Source organism: Lontra canadensis, unplaced genomic scaffold, assembly GCF_010015895.1.
Source record: "Lontra canadensis isolate GAN:19392208 unplaced genomic scaffold, GSC_riverotter_1.0 scaffold113, whole genome shotgun sequence".
Lineage (NCBI taxonomy): Eukaryota > Metazoa > Chordata > Mammalia > Carnivora > Mustelidae > Lontra > Lontra canadensis.
This window is the reverse complement of record NW_022631107.1, coordinates 3,929,795-3,952,571: the sequence shown is the minus strand read 5'-3', so window position 1 is coordinate 3,952,571 and position 22,777 is coordinate 3,929,795. Positions and strand designations below refer to the sequence as shown.

Here is a 22,777-nt window from a genome sequence, read left to right as displayed (position 1 = left end):
ACTATAACCACTAGAATTCAAAATAGTAGGGGGTGAAACAGGTGACGGTGGTTAGGGAGGGCACTTGTCATGAGGAGCATGAGGTGTTTTGTGGAAGTGTTGAAAACACTATATTGTACACCAGAAACTAACATAACACTATGTTAACTACACTGGAATTACAATTTTAAAAGAAATTTATCATGGTGGCGATGTTTGGGCAGGAAGGAAAGAAGGAAGGGGCAGAGGAGAACACAGAGGACCTCAACTTGATAATGGTTTTGTTTTACATAATTTCTGGGGGAGGGACACACAGGTATCCGCTTATTATCCCTCTGACTTCTCTTCATGCCCTGTTCCTTCCTACAAACCCTGCTCCAGGGCTCATTCCAGCACCACAGCGAGGCTGTCTGGAGCTCACCTGGTGTCTCACACTTGCCCACCCGTTCCAGGTGACCTCGAAGGGGCGCCTGAGAGGCTGGTCTCAGGACCGAGGACCTGCAGACACACCCATATCCCAAGGCTGAGGGAGCTGGCAATCTTGGGGAAAAAAAGTGAGCAGGAAGTTTGCAACTTGGCCCATCTTCTAAAAACTGTCAAGGATTCTAGTAATGCGGGTAAAGATATCAGAAATACCTTAGAAAAAAAACAGTATCCACATCTGTTACTTTGTAACCACACCGCCAGATTATTTTTAAAGAATTCTCTCACTTCATCATAATACCCTCCATTTTAAAGTCGTTTCATTGAGAAAGGGTAAAAACAACAACAACAACAACAAAAAAAAACGAAAATGGAAACCCTGATATGGCAATTTTATTTTTAAGAGTGCGATACTGCAAAACGCCCAGTAGCTCCCCCATCGGTCTCCAGATGAACCCCCCCCCACACCCCCGCTTCTCTGGGATCTGAGCATTTGGAGAAAACCATGCACCCACACGTGTGTGTACCATCTTTCAGCAAAATTCAATATTCTCCCAGGCCCAGCACCTGTAGAGTCAGACCCAGCGTATTTTTAAAATCCGTATGTGTTTGCAAAAGCTCCCGGGCGACCGTGATATGCTGCCTGGCGAGGCCGGGTTTCTCTCAAATAAACAACCAAGCTCTTAAGCGCCAACAGGATAAGCTGAATGGAGAATTCTGCACCACTGATCACTGCCTAGCAGCACAGGCTTCCACAGGGAGCACAGCTGCCTCACCACAAGGTGACCTCGTCATCCATGGCCCAATTCGGACTCAAAGAGCGAAAGGGGAAAGACAGCCTAGAAGCAAAGGAAACCCGGACTCGGCCCGTGGCTCTCCCACAGAACAGGACACTCAGCCTTTCCACCAGAGTTCAGCCTCTATCATTCAAACCCATGCGGTTCGAGATTTGGCCACTTATATTTAAAACTGAGTAAAATTCACAATTCAGTTCTTCAGACCCACCAGCTACATTGCCGGTGTTCAATAACCATACGTAGCCGGGACACCGCACAGCAGAGCACAAACGGGACACTTCCCTCCTCCCGGGGAATTCTACCCCACAGTGCTGACCCGAAGCATTCCATTCATGACCCCATCATCCCTGGTAGGTTTGGCCTTCGGGCTTCTGTCCACCCTCCCACGTGATGACAACACCCCCCAGGGCAACAGTGCCCACCCAAAGCGGGGGAAGGTGCCAGGAGGTCAGAAATGTCTAGGGCACGTGACATTTGCAAATCACCCCCACCCACAGATGCTGACCCCCACCAAGTCCTCCCATGGCTGAGAAGCTCTATTCCACCACCAGATGATTCTTTAACATTCTGAAAAAGAGCCTCATTCTGATTCACACACGTGCTGACCTCCTAAGTGGGGGGGGGGGGGGGGGGGGGAGGAAAAAAGAAAAAAAAGGGAGAAGGTACTGGTGTGACGGACCAGCCCTACTTCTCCAGAACTGCCTGGCCATAGAGAATCTGGTATTTTAATGCCTGAGAATTTGGAAATAGGGCCAAAAGAGAAGGAGCTGGACTACCGTGTTCTTTTGAAGCATGGAGATAAATATAGGAGCCCATCACCTAACTTCAACAACTATGGACTCGGGCCAGCCTGGTTCCCTGTGGCCCCACTCACACCCCTTGTGTTATTTAGGGATGGAGAATTCTGGAGGACCACCCTCCCCCCACCATGGCTCTAAGTCTGCACAGAGCAGAGGGAGGCTCCCCTGTGTGGGCTCTCGGGGGTCTAGGCCTCCACCTGGGGGAAGGCTTACAAACTCTGAGCCGAAGCACCAGTCTCATGAGGCTGCTGAGACAAATCCAGGACACAACCCCTGGGGAAAGCTTAGTCTGGCGTCTGGCGGTACAGAGGCTCCCGACCCGGAGCTCCTGTCATGCTGGGGAGGCGGTCACTGTTACCTTTCCTGTGGTAAGCAGGAACACTCAGCAACACTGAGCCACATTAGAATCAGCAACGCTGGTTCTAACGGTCACCCCAGCATCTTTTAATCCTTTCCTAAAAAGTAGGGCAATTTTGTTCCATGGTATCAATTTGGAAATTAAAAAAAAAGTCCACCTTCCCCCCACCCCAAAAATAGTGTTATCACTTCTGATGCTGTGGTTTACGACTATCTCTATCCTGATGCCACTGCTGTTACTACAGTTACTGGGACTAGCTGTAATAACACCAGCTCCCAGTTTTTGAGCTGCTGGTCCACGTCAAGCATTGTGTCAAGCCCTCTGTAAATATTATCTCACCGAATCCTCACAGTGTGGCTATGGGGGGATTCTGTTGCTCTTCTCACTCAAGAGCTAAGAAAACAGACCCAGAGAATTTAAGTGACTTGCCTAAAATCATAGAGCTGAGGAAAACAGGATTTGAACCCAGGTCTGCCTGAATGGACAGCCTATGCATTTTACCACCACTCCAAGCTACAGCTAAACTCCTCCTGGAGCTAAGGGTCTAGCCCCCACCCAAAAATTAGAAGAACTTTCTATCACATATTTCTATCACATATCACGTATTTCACCCTCTTGACTGGGACTTCCGAATTTTCAATATGTAAGCTGCTTATTGCAAATACAACAGCCTTCCCCACCCCATTCCCAAGCAGTTTGGAGTGGAGGGGGTGGGAGAGCTAAGCCCCCTTTTAAAAAGAATCCATAAAGCTGAAGCATTAAGAACCAAGGTGAAGGGGCGCCTGGTGGCTCAGTGGGTTAAAGCCTCTGCCTTCGGTTCAGGTCATGATCTCAGGGTCCTAGGATCGAGCCCCGCATCAGGCTCTCTGTCAGCAGGGGGCCTGCTTCCCCTGCCCCCTCTCTGCCTGCCTCTCTGCCTACTTGTGATTTGTCAAATAAATAAAATCTTTAAAAAAAAAAAAAAAAAAAAGAACCAAGGTGAAATAGTCACCTCATTTCTGGCTGGAAGATGTTCCCACTCGTCTCTTCCTCTATAGAGAAAGGTGTTCAGAAAATAGCTCCTCAATCATATTTCAAAGAATTCCAAGTTTGTGCTCTTATCTCCACGTCAGATTATACTCAAATGAACCAGCATCTCTATCTTGAGGACCCGCCTGTGGGACAATGATCCACGGACTGCATCCCAGGAATTCTCTGGGACAAACGCTTCTGTGCTCAGCGTGCTCTGAGGGGTCTGCCCACCCAATACGGAAGCCCGGTTGTTTGCAGCCCATTTCAAAGGGGTCTGGAGCCAAAGTAGTGCAAACGCCACCAAAGCCGAATGCCCACGAGCTGAAATTCACCTGCAGCCTCTTTTCCTTCTCCCCACCCAAAATATGCACCCGCACTTTCATGCAACACACAGAAATCCCAGAAGCTTGGAGGAGAACGAATGAGAGATTATCACTCCCCAAATTTGGGATTTCGCAGGGCAGTGGAATTTCGGAAGCATTTGGTAGACTGACAGGAGTTACGAAAACAGATACTTACGAGCGACAAGCCAACACCTCACACAGCCACACAGCCGTACTATCTTCTATTGCTACCATTTCAAAAAGGAAAAAATTTAAAGTAAAAACCGAAAAAAGCCAGAAGCTCAGAGTAAACGACAATCCTTCCTCAGAAAAAGAGTAGAACTTTCAGGCACTGACACACGGATGTACAGGGGTGTGGTGGCAGGCAGACAGTCACAGGAAACACCTTCCCTATTTTCCTCCCTCCATGCGGATGGGATAACGGCTTCTAGACCACAGCTGGGCACTCAACCAGCCCCGACACCAGCCCCTCCCACCCACCCCCGGCCCAGCAGGGGAGCCCATCTCAGCCCAGGCCCTCCCTCCTGGGATCCCCCACCCCAGCCACACACTCCCCAGTAACCAGGCAGCAGCCAGCGGCCAGACACGGTCTCTGCATGTCCTACAAAGCCCAGACTAAAATCCTGCCGACTTTGCTCCTGGAGAATAAACTCTACTTTCCCCCAGAAACAAGCTTTAAAGGGATCTGTCTATGACACACTGTGATCCATGTCTACATCCTACTGCAGTCAGTTACAGGTGATGGAAGGAGTGTAAACAGTGTCACCCGCAATTAGGGGACACTAAGAAGCACTTCACTATAAAATAGGAGCCATTTTCAGAGAAGAACTACACATGTGTGAACACGGCACAGTACCCCGCAAATGAAGAGAGCAGTTCTCTAAATCAAAACCACGCGAGCGATCACCTTCCACGCGTCAGAATGGCTAAGATCAAAGAGACGAGAACTGAAGGTGCTGCTGAGGATGTGCACAGACGGGAGCCCTCGTGCGCAGCAGGTGGGAAGGCGTGCGGGTGCAGCCGCGATGGAAAGTGGGATGGAGCTTCCTTAAAAAAGTAAAAGTGGAACGACCGTATGATCCAGCAATCCCACTTCTGGGTGTCCACCTGAACAGAAACACTACTCTGAATGGATACATGTACCCCGCGTGCCCTGCAGCGTTATTCACAACAGCCAAGGGAGGGCAGCTGCCCAAGTGTCCATCGACAGATGAACGGATAAAGTGTACAAACACACACACACACACAGGAATACTACGCAGTCACAAAAATCAGGAAGTCTTGCCATTTGTGACAACACAGAGGGACCTGGAGAGCATTACACTAAGTGAAATAAATCTGAGAAGGGCTAACAGCCGTAGGATTTCACATACATGTGGAAAGGCTCACGGATGAGGAGCAATCCAGTGGTGGCCGGAGGGGAAGGGCTGGGGGTCGGGTAACGCAGGGGAAGGGGATGAAGAGGGACAAACGTGCAGGCCTAAAGGAGACAGGGATGCAAAGAACAACGCGGGGAACCGCGGACACGTGACCCGCTCCCCCTCACCACATGAACGCCCTCCCCGCCGCTCCTCCTCCAGCCGAAGAACTCAGCGGTGTCCCAACTGGCATCTGGAACAGATCTAAGGGGGGGAACGGAGCAGGTCTTGCCTTTTCGTCCTGGTAGATCTTGTTGACACTCTCCAGCTGCGAGTCGTGGCTGGACTGGATCCGGTCGAGCCGCTCCCGCTGCTTTTCCAGCTCTCCCTGGAACTCGTTCTTCTTCAGCTCCACCGCGCCTCTCTCCGCAGCGGCCCTGCGGACCCGGCCCTCCAGCTCCAGGACCCGGGTCTAGGAGGACAGCACAGAACATGAGGGGGAACCCCACGCTGTCCCTGCAGACCTGGCCGCTGGAAGGAGCTCCCTCTGAGAAGCCAGCAGCAAGCCCTTTGCTGGAGCTGTGCTCCCAGGCCCCGTGGGCAGGGCTGCCGGGCCCTCCTGGGTCCCCTCCCCAGCCCCACACTCCCCGGCTCCCGTTCCACTCCTCCTTCCTAACCAGGCAGCAGCCTGGGGCAGACACGTTCTCTGCATGTCCTGCAAAGCCCAGATGGAATTTCTGCCAACTCTGCTCCTGGAGAATAAATTCTTCCCCCCAAAAATGTGCCTGAAGGGGTTCTGGTAAGAGCAATCTTGGAAATCAACTGTACAGAAGCTATAATTTTTCCCAGAAAAACCATATTACAAATAGAGGAAGTCACTTCTCTGGGCTTCTTGGGCACGCCAGCTAATCTCCCAGGAAATCCCACCACGTCCCTCCCGAAGAGTCTGAGGCCTGAAGGAGGGAAATCCATGAAGTGCCTCCCACTTCCCCAGGTGCTCAAATATTTAGTTCCGTTGCCCTCCCACGGACAGAGCACTCAACCCTTCGGCAGACAAACCCTCTCAGAACAGATTCAGTTCTCTAACTCGGGACCCCAAGCCCACGTCTGCCCAGAGACCAGCTCCCGCGGAAGCTCCCAGGAAAGCGCGGCCGCCTTGGGTTGGCTGGGACAGGGGCAGGGTTTCAGGGCTGAGCGCCCCAGCTCTGGGGAAGAGGAAAGGCTGGGTTGGAATCCCCGCTCCTGGTGTACTGCCCCTGTCTGCGTCAGGATCTGCGTGCCTGGGAAGGGGGGAGATGAAGTCCCAAGCTCACAGAGTTTGTTTTGTGTCCTAGAGCAGAGCGTGTATATAACGCCCTGTTAAAGAAAAATCACTTGGACACTTGTGAAAACGGGAAGGAAAACTTCCTTCAAGGCTCCCGCAACAGGGGTCTGTTCAGGAGGGGAGAGAACCGGCTCCACTCGGAACCCAGCTGAGGCAGCTAAGGGTTTGCAGCCAACAGCAGAGTGAGGGGCCCGTGGGGGGAAAGTGTCAAGAGGGGACCTCAAGGGCAGGGAGATTTCTTGCTAAAAGCAGGCAAAGGGCTCAGACATCAGCAAGAGGGAGGAGGTGCCTGATCAGATATTGGGGGGTGGAGAGGACTTAGCCAGAATTCTTTGCTAAGTGGGCTGGGCAGGCTAAAGGCGGATGGCGGGATAGCGGGGGAAGCCAAGACGAGGCCTAGAGAAGAGGGGTCAGAGATGCTGGACTGAAGTCAAGGAGAGTCCCTGTCCCAGCTCAGCACTGTCTGACCCACAACACACAACCATAAATGGGAAAGCTAAAATTACCGTCCTTGAGTGAGGATTTGGAGCAACTGGCACCTGTAGAAACACACTTCCCACACCCGTTGTGACCCAAATGCACTTCCAACACCACTCTGAGATCTGGTGTGGACTGGAGGACCCAACGGCTGTTGGGGTGACGAAGCAAGCGGCCTTCCCAGAACCAGCCCCAGGGGATCCATGAAAAATCCTTTACTCACAGGCCAAGCAGAGAGGGACTTCTGGGAGCCATCCTAAGTCACAGAGAGGTTCTCTCCTACCCAAGTGCAGAGTGGATGTGGAGAGTCTGGCCTGGGCAGTGTGTGGGGATGTGGGGAGCCCCAACCTCGAGATACAGAGTGCACAAGCCGCCTGAGTGGGATGCCTTAGGGAGCGGTGGACACCAGGGCCCTGGGACTCCACCACCCAGCCACCTTAAACATGGGGCGACGCTCATGCACCCAGACGAGCCAGGCACCTGCAGATCGACGCTCCGGGAGCTGGCGATCCAGTAGTTGAAGCCCAGGACAATGATGCAGGCCACCAGGGCAGCCAGCACGAGGGGCGGCGACTTCATGCTCCGGCGCCCGTTTCCCAGTCCCATCATCTCAAAGGCTGGGGGGAATCTGACAAACAAGCAAAGAAGCCTTTGTGCTCGCAGTGCCGCCCTGGGAGCAGACCGGGCCCATCCCCACTGCCAGCAGGAAGGCGTCCGCGCCTCCAAACGTGGACCTGCGGGAAAGAGAAGACCACCAGCAGGCCCGCCCCCAGGACAGGCTGCTAGGAGGGAGCACCGCCTGCAGGGAATGTCTCCTGCACATCAGTTTCCTCTTCTGTAAATGGTGTTATGTGCCTTCCCCATCCTCCCCACCCCCTTCTCCCCGCCGCCTCCAGGACAGGTTAAGAAGGAATCAACTCAGGGGCGCCTGGGTGGCTCAGTGGGTTAAGCCGCTGCCTTCGGCTCAGGTCATGATCTCAGAGTCCTGGGATCGAGCCCCGCATCAGGCTCTCTGCTCAGCGGGGAGCCTGCTTCCTCCTCTCTCTCTGCCTGCCTCTCTGCCTGCTTGTGATCTCTCTCTGTCAAATAAATAAATAAAATCTTTAAAAAAAAAAAAAAAAAAAAGAAGGAATCAACTCTGAACAGCAACAGCAAATGTTAAATGCTTCCACATCACTTTAGGGGGCAAAAAACCCATTTCTCACTGCTCTCCAAAGAGGCCTTTTTGATTCAAGTCCTAACAAGGGAGGGCTTTTCACCTTGGAGAGAATTACTAAGGACACCCAAATAAAGGTTTGCCGTGCAAAGCCAGAAAGCACCCTGGAGGAGTGTGGATGCCCACTGAGGAAGTCACAGCCAGTGTGGACCCCCCACTCACACATACATACAGGGTGTTGCCAGCAGGCGGGCAGTGCGGGCCCAGGCTTCCTCTCAACGCTTGCTGCTCTCCCCATACAGGCCACCCACGTTAGCCAGAGAGCTGCAGAGAGCATTACCTCTGCAGAGAAAGCCAGACACAGCTTCAAAAGGGAGGTAACCAAGTTCGCTCATGGACTTCAACCCAAGACCAGGTGTGCCTGGATACCAGCCCCAGAACCAAACGCAAGGAAAGTCGACCTTCCCACGAGGCGGATAAAACAGGCCTTATCAGAGGAACGTGGCAGGCACCATAAAGGGCATCTCTGTGAATAGGGCCTCTTTTATGCCAGGTGTGGCCCACAGTGGAGGAAAGACCTCCCAGGGACTCAACCTCCAGGTTAAGGTTCATTCGAGCAGGAACAGAGCAGAGTCCACAGGACCAGTTTTCCCCCTCAGGTGTTCCTGGTTAGACGCATCCCTGGGAGACCGCTTCCATAATAATCAGGTACTGGTGTGGACGTCTAAATGGGGTAAATGAGCGCTGCCTGGAGCCACCTGAAATAAAAGACCATCAGAATTCCGAAGCACAGAACTGACCTCAGCTTCCCTCACCAGCCGCTGGTCTTTCAGGGTGAGAGGGGAAAAAATTTAAAAATCCATTATCAGTGGAAATCAGCAAGCCCCATACATATTAAAGGAGAGTAATGCTCAGAAATACTAAACTTCTAGAAAATTTTGTATATCTGCGGATACATGTCCTGTATATATGTCTCCACTGCCTTATATCTGATTTTGATCACAAAACAGTCTTTTTTACTCTTTTCATACTTCAAAAAGTATATATAAAACTACAAACACAACTAGGGAGAAAAGCTGCACAGTAAAGTGTGAAATTTGAAGTCTCCCTAACGGTGGCATCCTCCTATTCCAGTGGCTCTCGACCCTCACAGGACCCCAGCATCACCTGGGACCACCCAGGACCCCAGCATCACCTGCGATGGGGGCGTGGGCCCCACTCTTCCACTTCCAATTCAATGGCTGTAGAAAAGGACCAGGTGTTGGTAGTTCTCAGTGTCCCCAGGTGATTCTAATATGCAGCGAGTCTTCTAGATGTTTCTTGATGCTTATACAAGCATCAACATACATGTTTTTAAATCCAAAAAAGAGCATTCGCACTGTTTTGTAAATGTCAGGAGTCACTTAATCATACTTATCACACTTTTTCTCGTAGCAAATTATAGCTTGTTCTTTTCTTTCGGAAGTTCTGGAGGGGGCTCCACTGTGTACCAGCATTTATTTAACCAGTCTCCTACAGAGGGCAATTTGGCTTATTTCCAACCACGCTGCCACGAACACCCTTGTCATCCACACCTGTGTCGGCAAACTTCTATCCAGGTGTGCGAACCCTTACACACAACTCTGAAACCCCAAATGCTCTAAAAGCATTTTGGACAACTAAACAAGAGAACGGTGAGTGAAGGACATATAGGAACCTTCTGCACTATGTTTGCAACTCATTCATAAATCCAAACAAACTAAAAAATTGATAGATCTTACTCAATTGGCTTTCAAAGCACTTCCAATAATTTACCCTCTCACTACTAGCATGAGAACTGTTTTCTCACACAGTAACACTAAAATAAAACTTTTTGATGTTTGGCAATCCCATCAGTAATGATATTTTAAAATACATCTCTTGGGGCACACAGCTGGCTCAGTCTGTATAGCATGTAACTCTTGATCCCGGGATGGTGAGTTTGAGCCCCATGTGGGGCATAGAGCCTACTTAAAAAAAAAAAAAAAAAAAAAAAAAAATTTCTTTAGTTATGAACATAAATGAGCAACTTTTCTTTTACTGGCCATTTGTTCATTTGGTGAAATGCCTTTTTATATTCTCTGCCTATTTTTAACCTTGGGTGTTCATCCTGTTGATTTGTAAGAGCTCTTTGTATGTTAAAGATAAACAAATCTTTGGTCTTTCATGGCAATGGTCTTTCATGGCAATAGCTTTTATTCTCAATTTTTCGTTTGTTCTTTGAAATTTTTTGCCCATGGTTTTTGGTTATCAGTGGTGTTTTTAAAACACTCTAATCTTGCCAATCTTTTTTTTTATTGTGTCTGGATTTTGTTTTGTACTCAGGAAGACATTTCTACTCTAAGTTTAGAAATACAAATTTGCCCATCTCTCCTCTCAACCCACCTATGGTCTCATATATTATCTTTCATCCACTTGGAATTTCCTTTTAATGTTAAGAATAAAAAATACCAAAAAAATGAAGTTTTGGTTTTATGTGTGTGCATGTCTGTAACGGCTAGCCAGTTCTGTCAGCACTCTTTACGGAAAAATCTACTTTTCCCTAGGGCTTTGAAAGCCTATCTTTGTCTATATTTAATTCCCTAGCAATATACTTCTAGAGGGGGGGGGGTCCTTTTATGACCTTTTATTTTATTCTAGCAGATATAAGTCAATGGATGGGTATACTACAAGTCTGAAAAGAGTAAAAACTCAAGTCTCACTTCAAGGGAAGTATTCAGATGATCATTCAAAATGCTCTTTTCTTGAGCCAGCCAATGAAAATGTAGTGAACAGCTATGATGAGACAGGCGCCGTGCTGGCACTGAGCAGCTCAGGGCAGTGTTAAGAGAACAAACTCTGGGACCTACTGGCCAGTGTCGGACCCTAGTTCCACCTCTTAGGAACCACAAGACCTATCTGAGCATCACTGTCCTCCTCCTGAGGATACTTGAGAATTAAATGAGTTAAGATATGAAAAGTGCTTAGAACCACATCTGGCACATAGTAATTGCTCAATAAATTTCAACTTATTATTATTATTATTATTAGAGATGGAAAGATGAATAAGAAATCATTTCTAGATCTAGTGTTTTCCCCATTTTATAAAGAAAAGGTGATGAATGTCACTCTTCTACCACCTTTCTACTTTATGGGAACCAGCCTTATGCTTAGTCCTATGGACTCTGCTCTCAGTGCAGCAGCAGTAACTCCCATCCCCTGGGGCTGACTCCCTGCCATGGCACTGGGACATCCCAGATAGGACCACAGTATGACAAAGAGGGGTTCCAGGAAGCCAAACATGATTCTGGTCTCAGAAGCCCCTCACTATGGCCCAGCCCTTGGCTGGCCAGGAAGGTATGCAGCTGCCCGGAGGGCACAGTTAGGGGAGTTTGGGGCTCCCAATGGACACAGGGCTGGCCAGCTAAGAAGGTGAGCAGGAGGAAGGGAGGCCAGCACCCAGCCTCTGGGTGGCAAGGTGCGGCAGCACTGACTTCCAGGACTGTAGAAACTCCTGCAGCTGAAAACAAAAGGCCAGACACAGGTAGGAAATGAAGACTAGGGCAGTAACTCAGAGCCAGAGCTTACAGGTGTCAGATACCATGAAGGCTCTCCTGCCCCCACCTTAGTTCTATGGACCTAGGGGGTGATGCAGGAGACGTACTCCATCGAGTGTACCAATATTCATTATAACTGAGGCTCCAGAATGTGTTTTGTCTCGTATTTGATTGTCAGCATCTGACATACCGAAAAATGATTAACTCAAATCCGCTAAACTCTGTGAAACCCCAGGTTTCCCTGGAGAAAAAGGAAGTGGATGTTTCTGCATTAAAAGTGTCTTGGTGGGCGCCTGGGTGGCTCAGTTGGTTGAGCAGCTGCCTTCAGCTCAGGTCATGATCCCGGACTTCCAGGATCGAGTCCCGAATTGGGCTCCCAGCTCCCTGGGGAGTCTGCTTCTCCCTCTGACCTTCTCCTCTCTCATGCTCTCTCTCACTCATTCTCCCTCAAATAAATAAATAAATAAAATCTTTAAAAAAAATAAAAATAAAAGTGTCTTGGTAAATTGGAAATGTGAAGAAACTGCACAGTCCTTCCTACTGGCTTAATTAAAAAAAAAAAAAATTCAACCTGAGGAGCCTGGGTGGCTCAGTGGGTTAAGCCTCTGCCTTCGGCTCAGGTTATGATCTCAGGGTCCTGGGATGGAGGCCTGCATCAGGCTTTCTGCTCAGAGGAAGCCTGCTTCCTCCTCTCTCTCTCTACCTGCTTCTCTGCCTACTTGTGATCTCTCTCTCTCTGGGTCAAAAAAATAAAAGAAAATAATTCAACCTACTGGTTAAAATTATTATTTGCATGTTAGACAAAAAATTTTTTGTAAAAGAAAAGAAACCTCTTATTATTAAAAAAGGAAAGAAAAGAAAAAGCACCTGAAAATGAGCAACCTGTCAAATATACTGGCCCCTTGAACCTGCTAGTTACATACTTTTATTTTTTCTCATTTCCTTATTTCTATGTAGGTTGTTTTGTTTGTTTGTTTTAAGAGAGCCAGAAGAGAGCACTCAAGCGGGGGCAGGATAGGCAGAGGGAGAGAGAGAATTTTGTCTTTTTTTTTTTTTGAGAGACATTTATTTATTTATTTGAGAGACAGCATAAGTAGGAGGTAGGGCAGAGGGACAAGCAGACTCTCCACCGAGCAAGGAGCACTGACACCTGGGATCATGACCCAAGCAGAAGGCAGCTGCTTTACTGACAGAGCCACCAAGGGGCCCTGGAGAGACAGAATCTTAACCAGATTCTACACTCAGTGCAGAACCAGACGTGGGGCTCAATCTCGTGACCCTGAGACCATGACCTGAGCTGAAATCAAGAGCACAACCAATGGAGCCAACCAGGTGCCCCAAGAATTTATTTTTAAGTAATCTCTACACACAACGTGGGGCTCGAACTTACAACCCTAAGATCAAGACTCACGTGCCCTACGGCCTGGTAGGTCTTTAGTCACACAGGCAAATACTGTACAAGAGAGCAATCGAATCAGAACACCGTTTTACACCAGCGCGACCCACCAGAAACAATACAGCGGCTCAAGCGGGAGGGTCGCACCTTTCTTTCTTCTCAGAGGAAACGGCCTCACCCGGACCTTGGAGAGTCTGAGCAGGAAGTCCACAAGACGCTCGGCAGTGAGCAAACAGGCCTGAGAACTCCCTGTTCCGCACAGGTGAAGGATCCGGTCACCAACATTTTTCTGAGGTTTAAAAATACTCTGCCATGCCCCAAGAATGTCCCCAAGCCAGGGGTCAGCATACCAGGCCCACAGGCCCGTTTTGTAAACAGAGCCACAGCTGTTTTCTGGCTACGCAGCAGAGCTGATCCAAAGCTACTCGTGGGGTTATTATTCGGACTCAGCGGGTCAAAATACTAAGTATCTGGTCCCGTAGAGAAGTTGATCAACTCCTGCTCTAAACCAATGAGGGTTGATTGACCAGGTCCACAGCTCTCTCCTTAAATTGCTCCAAAAGCTTACCAGAAAGTGCAGAAAATCTCCTCTCACTACCCCAATCTCCAATTATAAACATCATGTTTCCCCAACTCTGGAGGCTGACAGTTTATAAATGAAAAAACTTCAACAACATGGTGATCACTGTTAATAACACTGTACTGTATATCTCAAAGTTGTGAAAAAGAGTACATCTTACAAGTTCTCACTGCAAGGAAAAAATGTTGTAACTGTGGTGACAGACATTAACTAGATTTATTGTGCTCATCATTTTGCAACACACACCAATACTGAATCATTACGTTGTACACCTAACACTAGCATATGTCCGCTATACCTCAAACTTTTTTTGAAGAAAAAACTTTTAAAGTTCATGTGCATGACAGGGTCCCTGAGTGGCTCAGTTTGGCCTCTGCCTTCGGATCAGGTCATGATCCCGGGGTCCCAGGATTGAGTCCCACACTGGGATTCCTGCTCAGCAGGGAGTCTGCTTGTCCCTCTCCCTCTGCCCCTCCCCCACCACTCCACCCCTACTCAGGCTTGCTCTCTCCCTAACCCACTCTCCCCTCCCCCGACCTTTCAAATAAACAGTTTTTAAAAATTCATGTGCACATTTAGTATTATGCAGTGGAAATACCAAAGAGCGAGATGGACAAGTGAAAATGAATGAGAGGAACCAAATTCTTTTTTTTTTTAAAGATTTTATTTATTTATTTGACAGAGAAAGCGCACACAAGTAGGCAGAGCAGTAGGCAGAGGGAGAGAGACAAACAGGCTCTCCACTGAGCAGGGAGCCCAACATGGGGCTCGATCCCAGGATCCCGGAATCATGACCTGAGCCGAAGGCAGCCACTTAACCGACCGGGCCACTCAGGCGCCCCAAGAGTAACCAAATTTTATCCTGTTTTTTTCCAACACTTGAAATTTTCTGAAGAAAGGCCACCTCCCATGTGGATGCCAAGACTACATCTTGGCAGGAACTCCCGAATTTTCCTCCAGTTCAAGAGTTGCCAAACTGCAGCCCAAAGGCTGAATCCTGCCAGCCACCTGTTTCTGTACACTGCCCATAAGCCTAGTTTTCAGTTTGTTTTGTTTTTAAAGATTTTATTTATTTATTTGACAGAGACACACAGCAGGAGAGGGAACAGAAGCTGGGAGAGGGAGAAGCAGGCTTTCCGCTGAGCAGGGAGCCCGATAAGGGGTTCCATCCCAGCACCCTGGGATCATGACCTGAGCCAAAGGCAGACACTTAACAACTGAGCCACCCGGGCACCCCACGTTTTCAGTTTTTAAGGGTTGAAAAAAAAATCGAAAGAATAGTTCATACATGAACAGCACATGAAGTTAAAATTTGGACGTCCATAAATTAAGTTTTATTAGGACACACTGACTCTTCATTTATGCCTTGTCTGCGGCTGTCAGACTGTAAGAACTGAGTCCACCAGCAGGGCACTGCCTCCCGGAGGGCAAAGAAGATGCTCCATCCGGTGAGGGAAGAAAATCCTAGAGTTACATTAATTTGTATCCAAAAGTGTGAGAGCAACTACGTTTCAGTAATTTAACTATCAGATAAAAATAACTTACAAGTACATACATATACTAATTATATTAATTATTTTATACTACATTACATTATGCTAATTCTATTATACTACCATAAAATAAATACTAACAGTGGTAATAAGAATTGAAACTGACTCTGCATTTTAAGTCTCTCTGTTGAAGGTCACAAGTCACCAGGGGCCCTGGTGGAACGGGGGCCTGAGGAACTCCTCTGACTCGGTTCAGCACTGAGCACAGTGCGGTGGGCAGACAAATTCTCTAACTACACTAAACCTTACAGAGACTACGAAGCTTTACCGTTCGTATAAAAGGCACGAACTGAATTTACTCTGATAAATGTAAGCATGGGCAAACACAAACCCACCGCTGGGAAGGCACAGGTTTCTCATGCAGTTCTGCGTTAGCCATGTCACAAAGTAAAACCTACGGTGATACAACCAGATCTGACAAGAAACAGGCCAAAACTACTTACAATTCAAGGAGTATATGAAAGAGGGGTCTACCCCCACTGTCACTAAGCATGAATCCAGCCCTGAGGGTATCCTGGGCCTTGAGATACCAGACAGTAACAACAGGACCTGCACCTAATTGATAAATTTGCAACATAAAGGCCAGGGCTAACCATTTGTTTAATTGAGATAATTGATATGTGGTAACACTGAATTAATTTTAAGTTTTTGTTTATTTCTTATTTTTAAAGATTTTAAAAATAAAATAAAATAAAGATTTTATTTATTTGACAGAGAGATGGTGAGAGAGGAAACACAAGCAGGAGGAGTGTGAGGAGAAGCGGGCTCCCTGCTGAGCAGAGAGCCTGATAAGGGGCTGATCCCAGGACCCCAGGATCAGGATCGTGACTTGAGCTGAAGGCAGATGCTTAATGACTGAGCCACCCAGGCACCCCAAGTTTTTCTTTTTTGAAGTAATGATAAAGATCAAAAAAGTTTGGAAACCACAGCAAACTACCGTCTATATCAACATGATCAGATTATATAGTACTCTTACATATCTTTTCCTCCTGTCAGGCATTAATTAATTTTCAAAATCTTAGCTAGGGGAAGTTCTATTAAAGTTCTTATAAAAATAAGACCAAAATATTATAACAATCAGAGAAGGCATGATCTTTTTTTTTTTCCCCCTGGAAGTGTAGGAAATTACTGTGTGAAACAAAGTAGACTCCCTGGAAACCTGGTAAGCATTTCTGAAACTTCAAGGCAAGTTTTCTCATGTAATGTCATCAGTAACTGGAAAAGTCTAGAAAAGAAAATGACCACAACCTAAGAATGTTTTTTGCTAGAGGAAGTGAGAAGCAGGCAAATGAAATACCACTCACACTTTTCAAAGGTGAGACAAAACATATCAAGACCATTCTTCCTACTTTTGTGGGCGCGCGCACACATGCACAAACACATACACACACACATACACACACAAAACCAAACCAAAACAAAAAACTAAGACTTTGTTTTAGCTTTTTTTTTTTTCTTTAACAACAACCAAAAAAAGAAGTGTTTCTTTTTTCCTTATCCCAATGAGGGATGTTACTTCTCACCTTAGGTCATTAAAAAGGTAATAAAACAATATAACCATATTAAAGACAGGGCATGGGGCCTCCCATCCCTAATCTGGGCCTCCTGCCCTCCCTTTCCTGTGGCTGGCCTTCTCTGGAGGCCAGGCCACCTTCAAGCTCCCCTTCACTAAGGTACCAGCCACGGGCCTGTGCTTCCCCAGGCTCTGCCCTTTCTACCCTTTGCGCTTCAGATGCAGAAAGCCTGTCTGCACATTCACAGGATTTTCAATAAGGTCAGCAGTTTCCTCCCTGCTGGGGGGAAGGTGGCCACACAAACCCCTAGGCCAGACACTGTCAACCATCCCCACTTCTGTTTCCGTCCCCCCCCCTCAAAAAATAACATAAATAGGGGCGCCTGGGTGGCTCAGAGGGTTAAAGCCTCTGCCTTCGGCTCAGGTCATGATCCCAGGGTCCTGGGATCGAGCCCCGCATCGGGCTCTCTCCTTGGTGGGGAGCCTGTTTCCTCCTCTCTCTCTGCCTGCCTCTCTGCCTACTTGTGATCCCTCTCTGTCGAATAAATAAATAAAATCTTTAAAAAAAAATAAATAACATAAATACAAAATCTTTTCATCCCCCATCAATAACTAGGCCCATGGCCAGCAATGAGAAAGGAGATGGCATCCTTTGCTCCAGCAGCAATGTCATCCATATCTGTTACCTGCCCCCCCTCCCGCACTCCCAACTACTCCTTCCTCTCATTCTTGGTCCTTCATTTTTGAACAAAACTGATGGGGGAAAAAAATGTGATAACCTCTCCATAGGAGAACAAAATACATTGATAGTTTTCTTTCAACATCTTCAGAATTCAATGTCTTTTTGATCACCGATACCTTAAAAACTGAGTTCTGGCCCAGGGACAGAAATCTTACTAAATTACTGCTTTCTATTCACAAATAAAATTATTCTTCCCGTGCATGAGCTTACCTTAATCTTCTATAACACAAGCAGGAGAGGCCAGAATGCCCTAGGAGACCCACAGGACCTGTCAGCCTAGAGACTCCACTGCTCCCCGGTCTCATGCTCCAAAAATTTCAGAAATACTAAAACTGTCTAAATTTGAGTGAGTCTGATGGCTGTAAGCCAAACAGAGTCACTCGAAAGCTGTTAAATATTTCATCAGACTGTGGGACATCTTAATAATCCTACCCCTAGGAATATCCCTCAACATTTGCGGAATTTCGAGCTTGGGGCCTTGGAGACCCCAAACCAGACAAAGAAAATCTCAGTCCCACAAAAGCCACACAAGTTTGGTTAGGCAAATTTGGAAAACGGGTATCTGAAAATGACCAGCAACATCACCGCGTTCCCAATACAATAGTCCTTAAATTCCGCTAAAAAGAACATCCATCAAAGTAGGTATTTTCTTACTTTACCTAAAAAAGAAAAAATCATTACAAACATCAAACACGGTGTGAAACAGAAACGGTATATAAAGTCAGGAGACTGTTTCTACAGCAGAGCAGAAGTTCTATGGATGCCCCCACACAGTCATGGGTGGGAAACACACGAAGGACGGAACCTGGAGCATCCCAGAGACCGGCTCCGGATGCTGCGGCGGCTCGCGACCCAGGGACCCGGCGCCCAGCTCGCGGTCACCTGCCGGGACGCGACCTCTGCCAACGTGGGCGCCCGAGCGCCAGGACGCGGAGGCGAGGGCGCGCGGCGGCCACCCGCTCTCCCCCGGCGCCCGTCACGCCCGTGGGACCCGCACTAGTGCGACTTCGGGCTGCACGCTTCCGACTTCGGATGCCGACGCGCGTGACACAGCGGAGAACAAAAAAGAAAGGCCCCGCACGCCCCAGACCGGCCTCCGCCGGGGCAGAGAGCCCTCGCACAGCCCCTCGCGGCGGCCGGGGGCCTGGGGGTGGCGGCGGCCCCGGCGCGAAGGCTCCGGCCCCGCGCGGGTTCCGGTGACAGGCTGCGGCCAGGGCGCGGGCCCCGGGCCGGGAAGGACGGGGGGAGGGAAGGCGGCCAGAGCGGCCCGGGAGCCGCGCACTCACCTCCTGCCGCGGCTCCGGCGGCCCCTCAGCGCTGCCCGCCCGGCTCCAGGAACGCCCGCTGCTCTCCCGCAGCCGCCGGACTCGCGCCCTCGCCCGCTCCGCGCCTCGCGCCCCGCGCCGCCGCGTCTCCGGCCTCCGCAGCGGCGAGTCCCCGCCCCCGGACCGCGCCGGCGGCGTGGGGAGGAGGTGGCGCCGCGAGCGCGGGGCGGCGAGGCCGGGGGCGCGCCCGGACGCCGGCCCCACGGTGCGCGCGCCCCAGCCCATGACCGCCCCTCCGCCCCAGCTCGGGCGCCGTTGTCGCGTCCCCTCCGCGACCGCCGTCCCCACCCCCGCCCCACGCGGCTCCGAAGCAGCAGGGGAGCGGGCCCCGAGCGTCCTAAGGACGTGCAAGGATGGGCAGCGGCGGCGCGGAGCGAAAGGACCTGGAGGAGCGATGACCTCTCACCTTACCCCCAACCCGGGCCGGAGGGAATTTTCTGGAATGTAGGGCCGACTCTGTCCAGCGCCACCCACCTTGCCACACTCGCGTCTCCTTCAGTGGTCCCGGCCCAAACCACCCAGAGGAAAAGGGGCCAAGGAATAGCAGGAATTTAGGGGGGTCTAGCCTCACAGATTTGTCTTTTATCTTCCACCAATCTGTTCCAGTTCCTGGTCTCCCCACGACTGTTATCCCTCAAGCTTTAATTTTCCGGCCTGTGGCCCTCCGGACTCCTTGTGGGTAAGATGAAGATTCCCGGACGCTGCGCAAGTGTGATCTTCTAGTACTCTCTGAGGACGAAGCTCAGGAGTCTGATTTTTAAACAGCGCTGGGAGCGCACGTTTGCTCCAGAAGCCCCGCTAGGCCACGCCTCCCTGAGAGGATGCCACAAAACGAATGAGCTGCAGGATACCCATTCTAGAAAATTCTAAAACACTGGTTCTTAACCCTGACAGCACTGGCCAGACGCTAAAATATAGATATAGATATAGATATAGATATATAGATATAGATCTGGGAGCTTTTAGAGTATTTGGATGCCAGGGTCCCACCTCCAGAGTTCTGAGCCCAAACATGGGTAGTTTTGTTTGCTATAAAGCTTGCCAGACAATTAAAACGTATGGTCACAACTAAGAATAAATTCCAGGTTTATCGCTTTTCAAGCCTACCTAGCTCTGACTTCTGGAAAAGGAACCTCTTCCTGTCACCCTTCCCAGATCTCTCTCTCTCTCTCTCTCACTCACTCACACACACACACACACACACACACAAAACAACTACAGCAACAAACAACACAAGTAAATACACAAACTCCTAAGGGAATGCTCGCAGCCAAAATGGTTTTCAACCAGAACAAAGACTCACCTTGAAAAGACCACCAAGATTCCTTACTACCACTTGAGCATGGTCTCAAATTCAGGAAAAGGATCCTTTATGAGCCAAAAACCTCCTAACTGAATTTAGGTAATAGAGTAATAGTCTATAGCCCAAAATGAAATTTTTGTGACCTGCTGTTAGACCATTGTCCTACTGGACCAAGACTGCAAAAGCCAGGGGTGCGTTGGACATCCGCCTTGGCTTTTCGGATGACTTGTATCACTCCTTTCTAATCTACTAACTTTAAGTGACTACAATCAGGATTTTTGGATAGTTACAGTAAATTGCTCCTTCTGGCTTCCCTAGTTATGTTCTGCCTTCTTAGGCTGGTGGGCCATAACTTGTACCTCATTTGCCTCTAAGTAAGTTTCCATTGTGTGACTAAGCTAGTGATTTTTTCCCCAGTTTTACTGAGAAATAATTGACCTACCTCTCTGTGTAAGTTTAAGGTGTTCAGCATGATGGTTTGATTTATAGGTATTGTAAAATGATTACCACAGTAGGTTCAGCTAACTTCCAGCTTCTCATACAGGACAATTGTGTGGTTTTTGTTTTACATTTTCTTTTCAGTGTTCCAAAATTCATTGTTTCTGCACCACATGCAGTTCTCCATACAATACATGCCCTCCTTAATACCCACCACCAGGCTCACCCAACCCCCCACCCCCTCCCTTCCAAAACCTTCAGTTTGTTTCTCAGAGTCCACAGCTTCTCTTGGCTCATCTCCCCCACTCCATTTCCCCGAGCTCACTTCTCCTCCCCATCTCCCAATGTCCTCCGTGTTATTCCTTACGCTCCACAAGTAAGTGAAACCATATGATAATTGACTCTCTGCTTGACTTATCTCCTCCAGTCCCGTCCATGTTGATACAGAAGTTCGGTATTCATCCTTTCTGATGGAGGCACAATTCTCCATTGTATATATGGACTATAGTACAATTGTGAAAAAAGAAGAAAAAAGAAAGAAAAAATTTCTTGTTGTGATGAGAACTCTTATGATTTACTCTGCTAACCACTTTCTATAAATCATACAGCCGTGTTAGCACTAGGCATCACGTTGTACGTCACAACCCTTGGTACCTATTTATCTTATAACTGCAAATCTGTACCTTTAGACACTTCTCTGATTCCCCCCTCCTCACCCAACCACCTCTGGTGACCACAAGTCTGATCATCTTTCCCTACGATTTTTTTTTTTAAGAATCCATATATAAGTGAAATCATACAGTACTTGTCTTTGTCTGATTTATTTCACTTAGCATAATGCCCTCAAGGCCTATCTGTGTTGTCATAAATGATAGGATTTTCTTTTCATGGCTGAATAATATTCCACTATGTGTGTGTGTATGCGTAAATATGCGCACATACCACATGCCTATCCATGCATCCATTAATGGACACTTACGTTGTTTCCATGTCTTGGCTATTATAATGCTGTTGTGAATATGGGGGTGTATATAACTTTTTGAGTTAATGTTTTTATTTCTTTTGAATAAATAACCAGGAGTAGAATTAAAACATTAAAAAAATTTTTTTTTTAATTTTTGAGGCTCTTCCGTACTGTTTACCATAGTTAAACCTGTGATTCTTTTTTTTTTCTTTTTAAGTAGGCTCCACACCCAGTGTAGAGATGACAGTGGGGCTTGAACTCATAACCCTGAGATCAAGACCTGAGTGAATATCAAGAGTTGGATGCTTAACTGACTGAACCATCCAGGAGCTCGCAGCCCTTAATTCTTTTTTTTTTTAATTTAAATTCATTTAACAAACATAAAGTACATACTTAGTTTCAGATGTAGTGTTCAATAATTTATCTATTGCATATAACGCCAGTGCTCATCACATCACTTGCCCTCCTTAATGCCCATCACCCAGTGACCCTGTCCCCCACCCCCTTTTCCATCATCCCTCAGATGAGAGTCTCTCATAGTTTTTCTCCCTCTCTGATGACTTCCCATTCAGTTTTCCCTCCCTTCCCCTATGATCCTCTGCGCTGTTTCTTATTTTCCGCATATGAGTGAAGCCATATGATAATTGTCTTTCTCTGATTGACTTATTTCACTCAGCATAACAGCCTCCAGTTCCATCCACGTTGATGTAAATGTCAAGTATTCATCCTTTCTGATGGCTGAGTAATATTCCATTATATATACGAACCATATGTTCTTTATCCATTCATCTGTTGGTGGACACCTTGGCTCTTTCCACAGTTTGGCTATTGTGGACATTGCTGCTATGAACATTGGGGTGCAGGTGCCCCTTTGGATCACTACATTTGTATCTTTGGGGTAAATATACCTAGCAGTGCAATCTCCCAGCCCATGATTCTTAAACATTTATGGAACAGGCCCACATGTCTAGGTGTTACGGCAGTTGTTTGAATCAATACATCTTTGCTGAGGGGGAAAGAGTCCTTTCCAAGTTTCATGAGACTCCTTATGATGAAATTTGGCATTTTAAAAAAAAGAGACTTATTTTATTTATTTATTTTAGAAAAAGAGTGCTTGAGCTGGGGGGAGAAGCAGAGAGAGAGATAAAGAATCTCAAGCAGACACACTGCTGAGCACAGAGCCCAATGGGGGGTTCCATCCTAAGACTCTGAGATCATGACCTGAGCTGACACCAATAGTCAGTGACTCAACTGACTGAGCCACCCAGGTGCCCTGAAATTTGGCATTGAAAAGATGCAGGTATACATATAGGATTTGCATTCTATAAAGTTCTCTTTGATTTCTTCAAGGCCTCTCACCCACAATATTTAAACTAATCAAT

At 48.0% G+C, this 22,777-nt stretch overlaps 1 protein-coding gene across 3 annotated transcripts in view; it reads right to left on the bottom strand.

Annotated features, from left to right (window-relative positions):
- Positions 1 to 19,377, bottom strand: part of GOLM1 (golgi membrane protein 1) — a 56,378-nt gene extending 37,001 nt beyond the window's left edge. For 2 of the 3 annotated variants that reach the window (XM_032840487.1, XM_032840490.1), the window contains exons 1-3: positions 18,652 to 18,780; positions 7,352 to 7,499; positions 5,363 to 5,542 (exon numbers count right to left, since the gene is read on the bottom strand). In XM_032840487.1, the coding sequence (XP_032696378.1) occupies positions 5,363 to 5,542; positions 7,352 to 7,480 (309 nt within the window). In that variant the 5' untranslated portion in view covers positions 7,481 to 7,499; positions 18,652 to 18,780. Of the gene's footprint in view, positions 1 to 5,362; positions 5,543 to 7,351; positions 7,500 to 18,651; positions 18,781 to 19,164 lie in introns of those variants that run through there. The other variant, XM_032840488.1, reaches the window with a different exon arrangement.
- Positions 19,378 to 22,777: the final 3,400 nt, after the last annotated feature.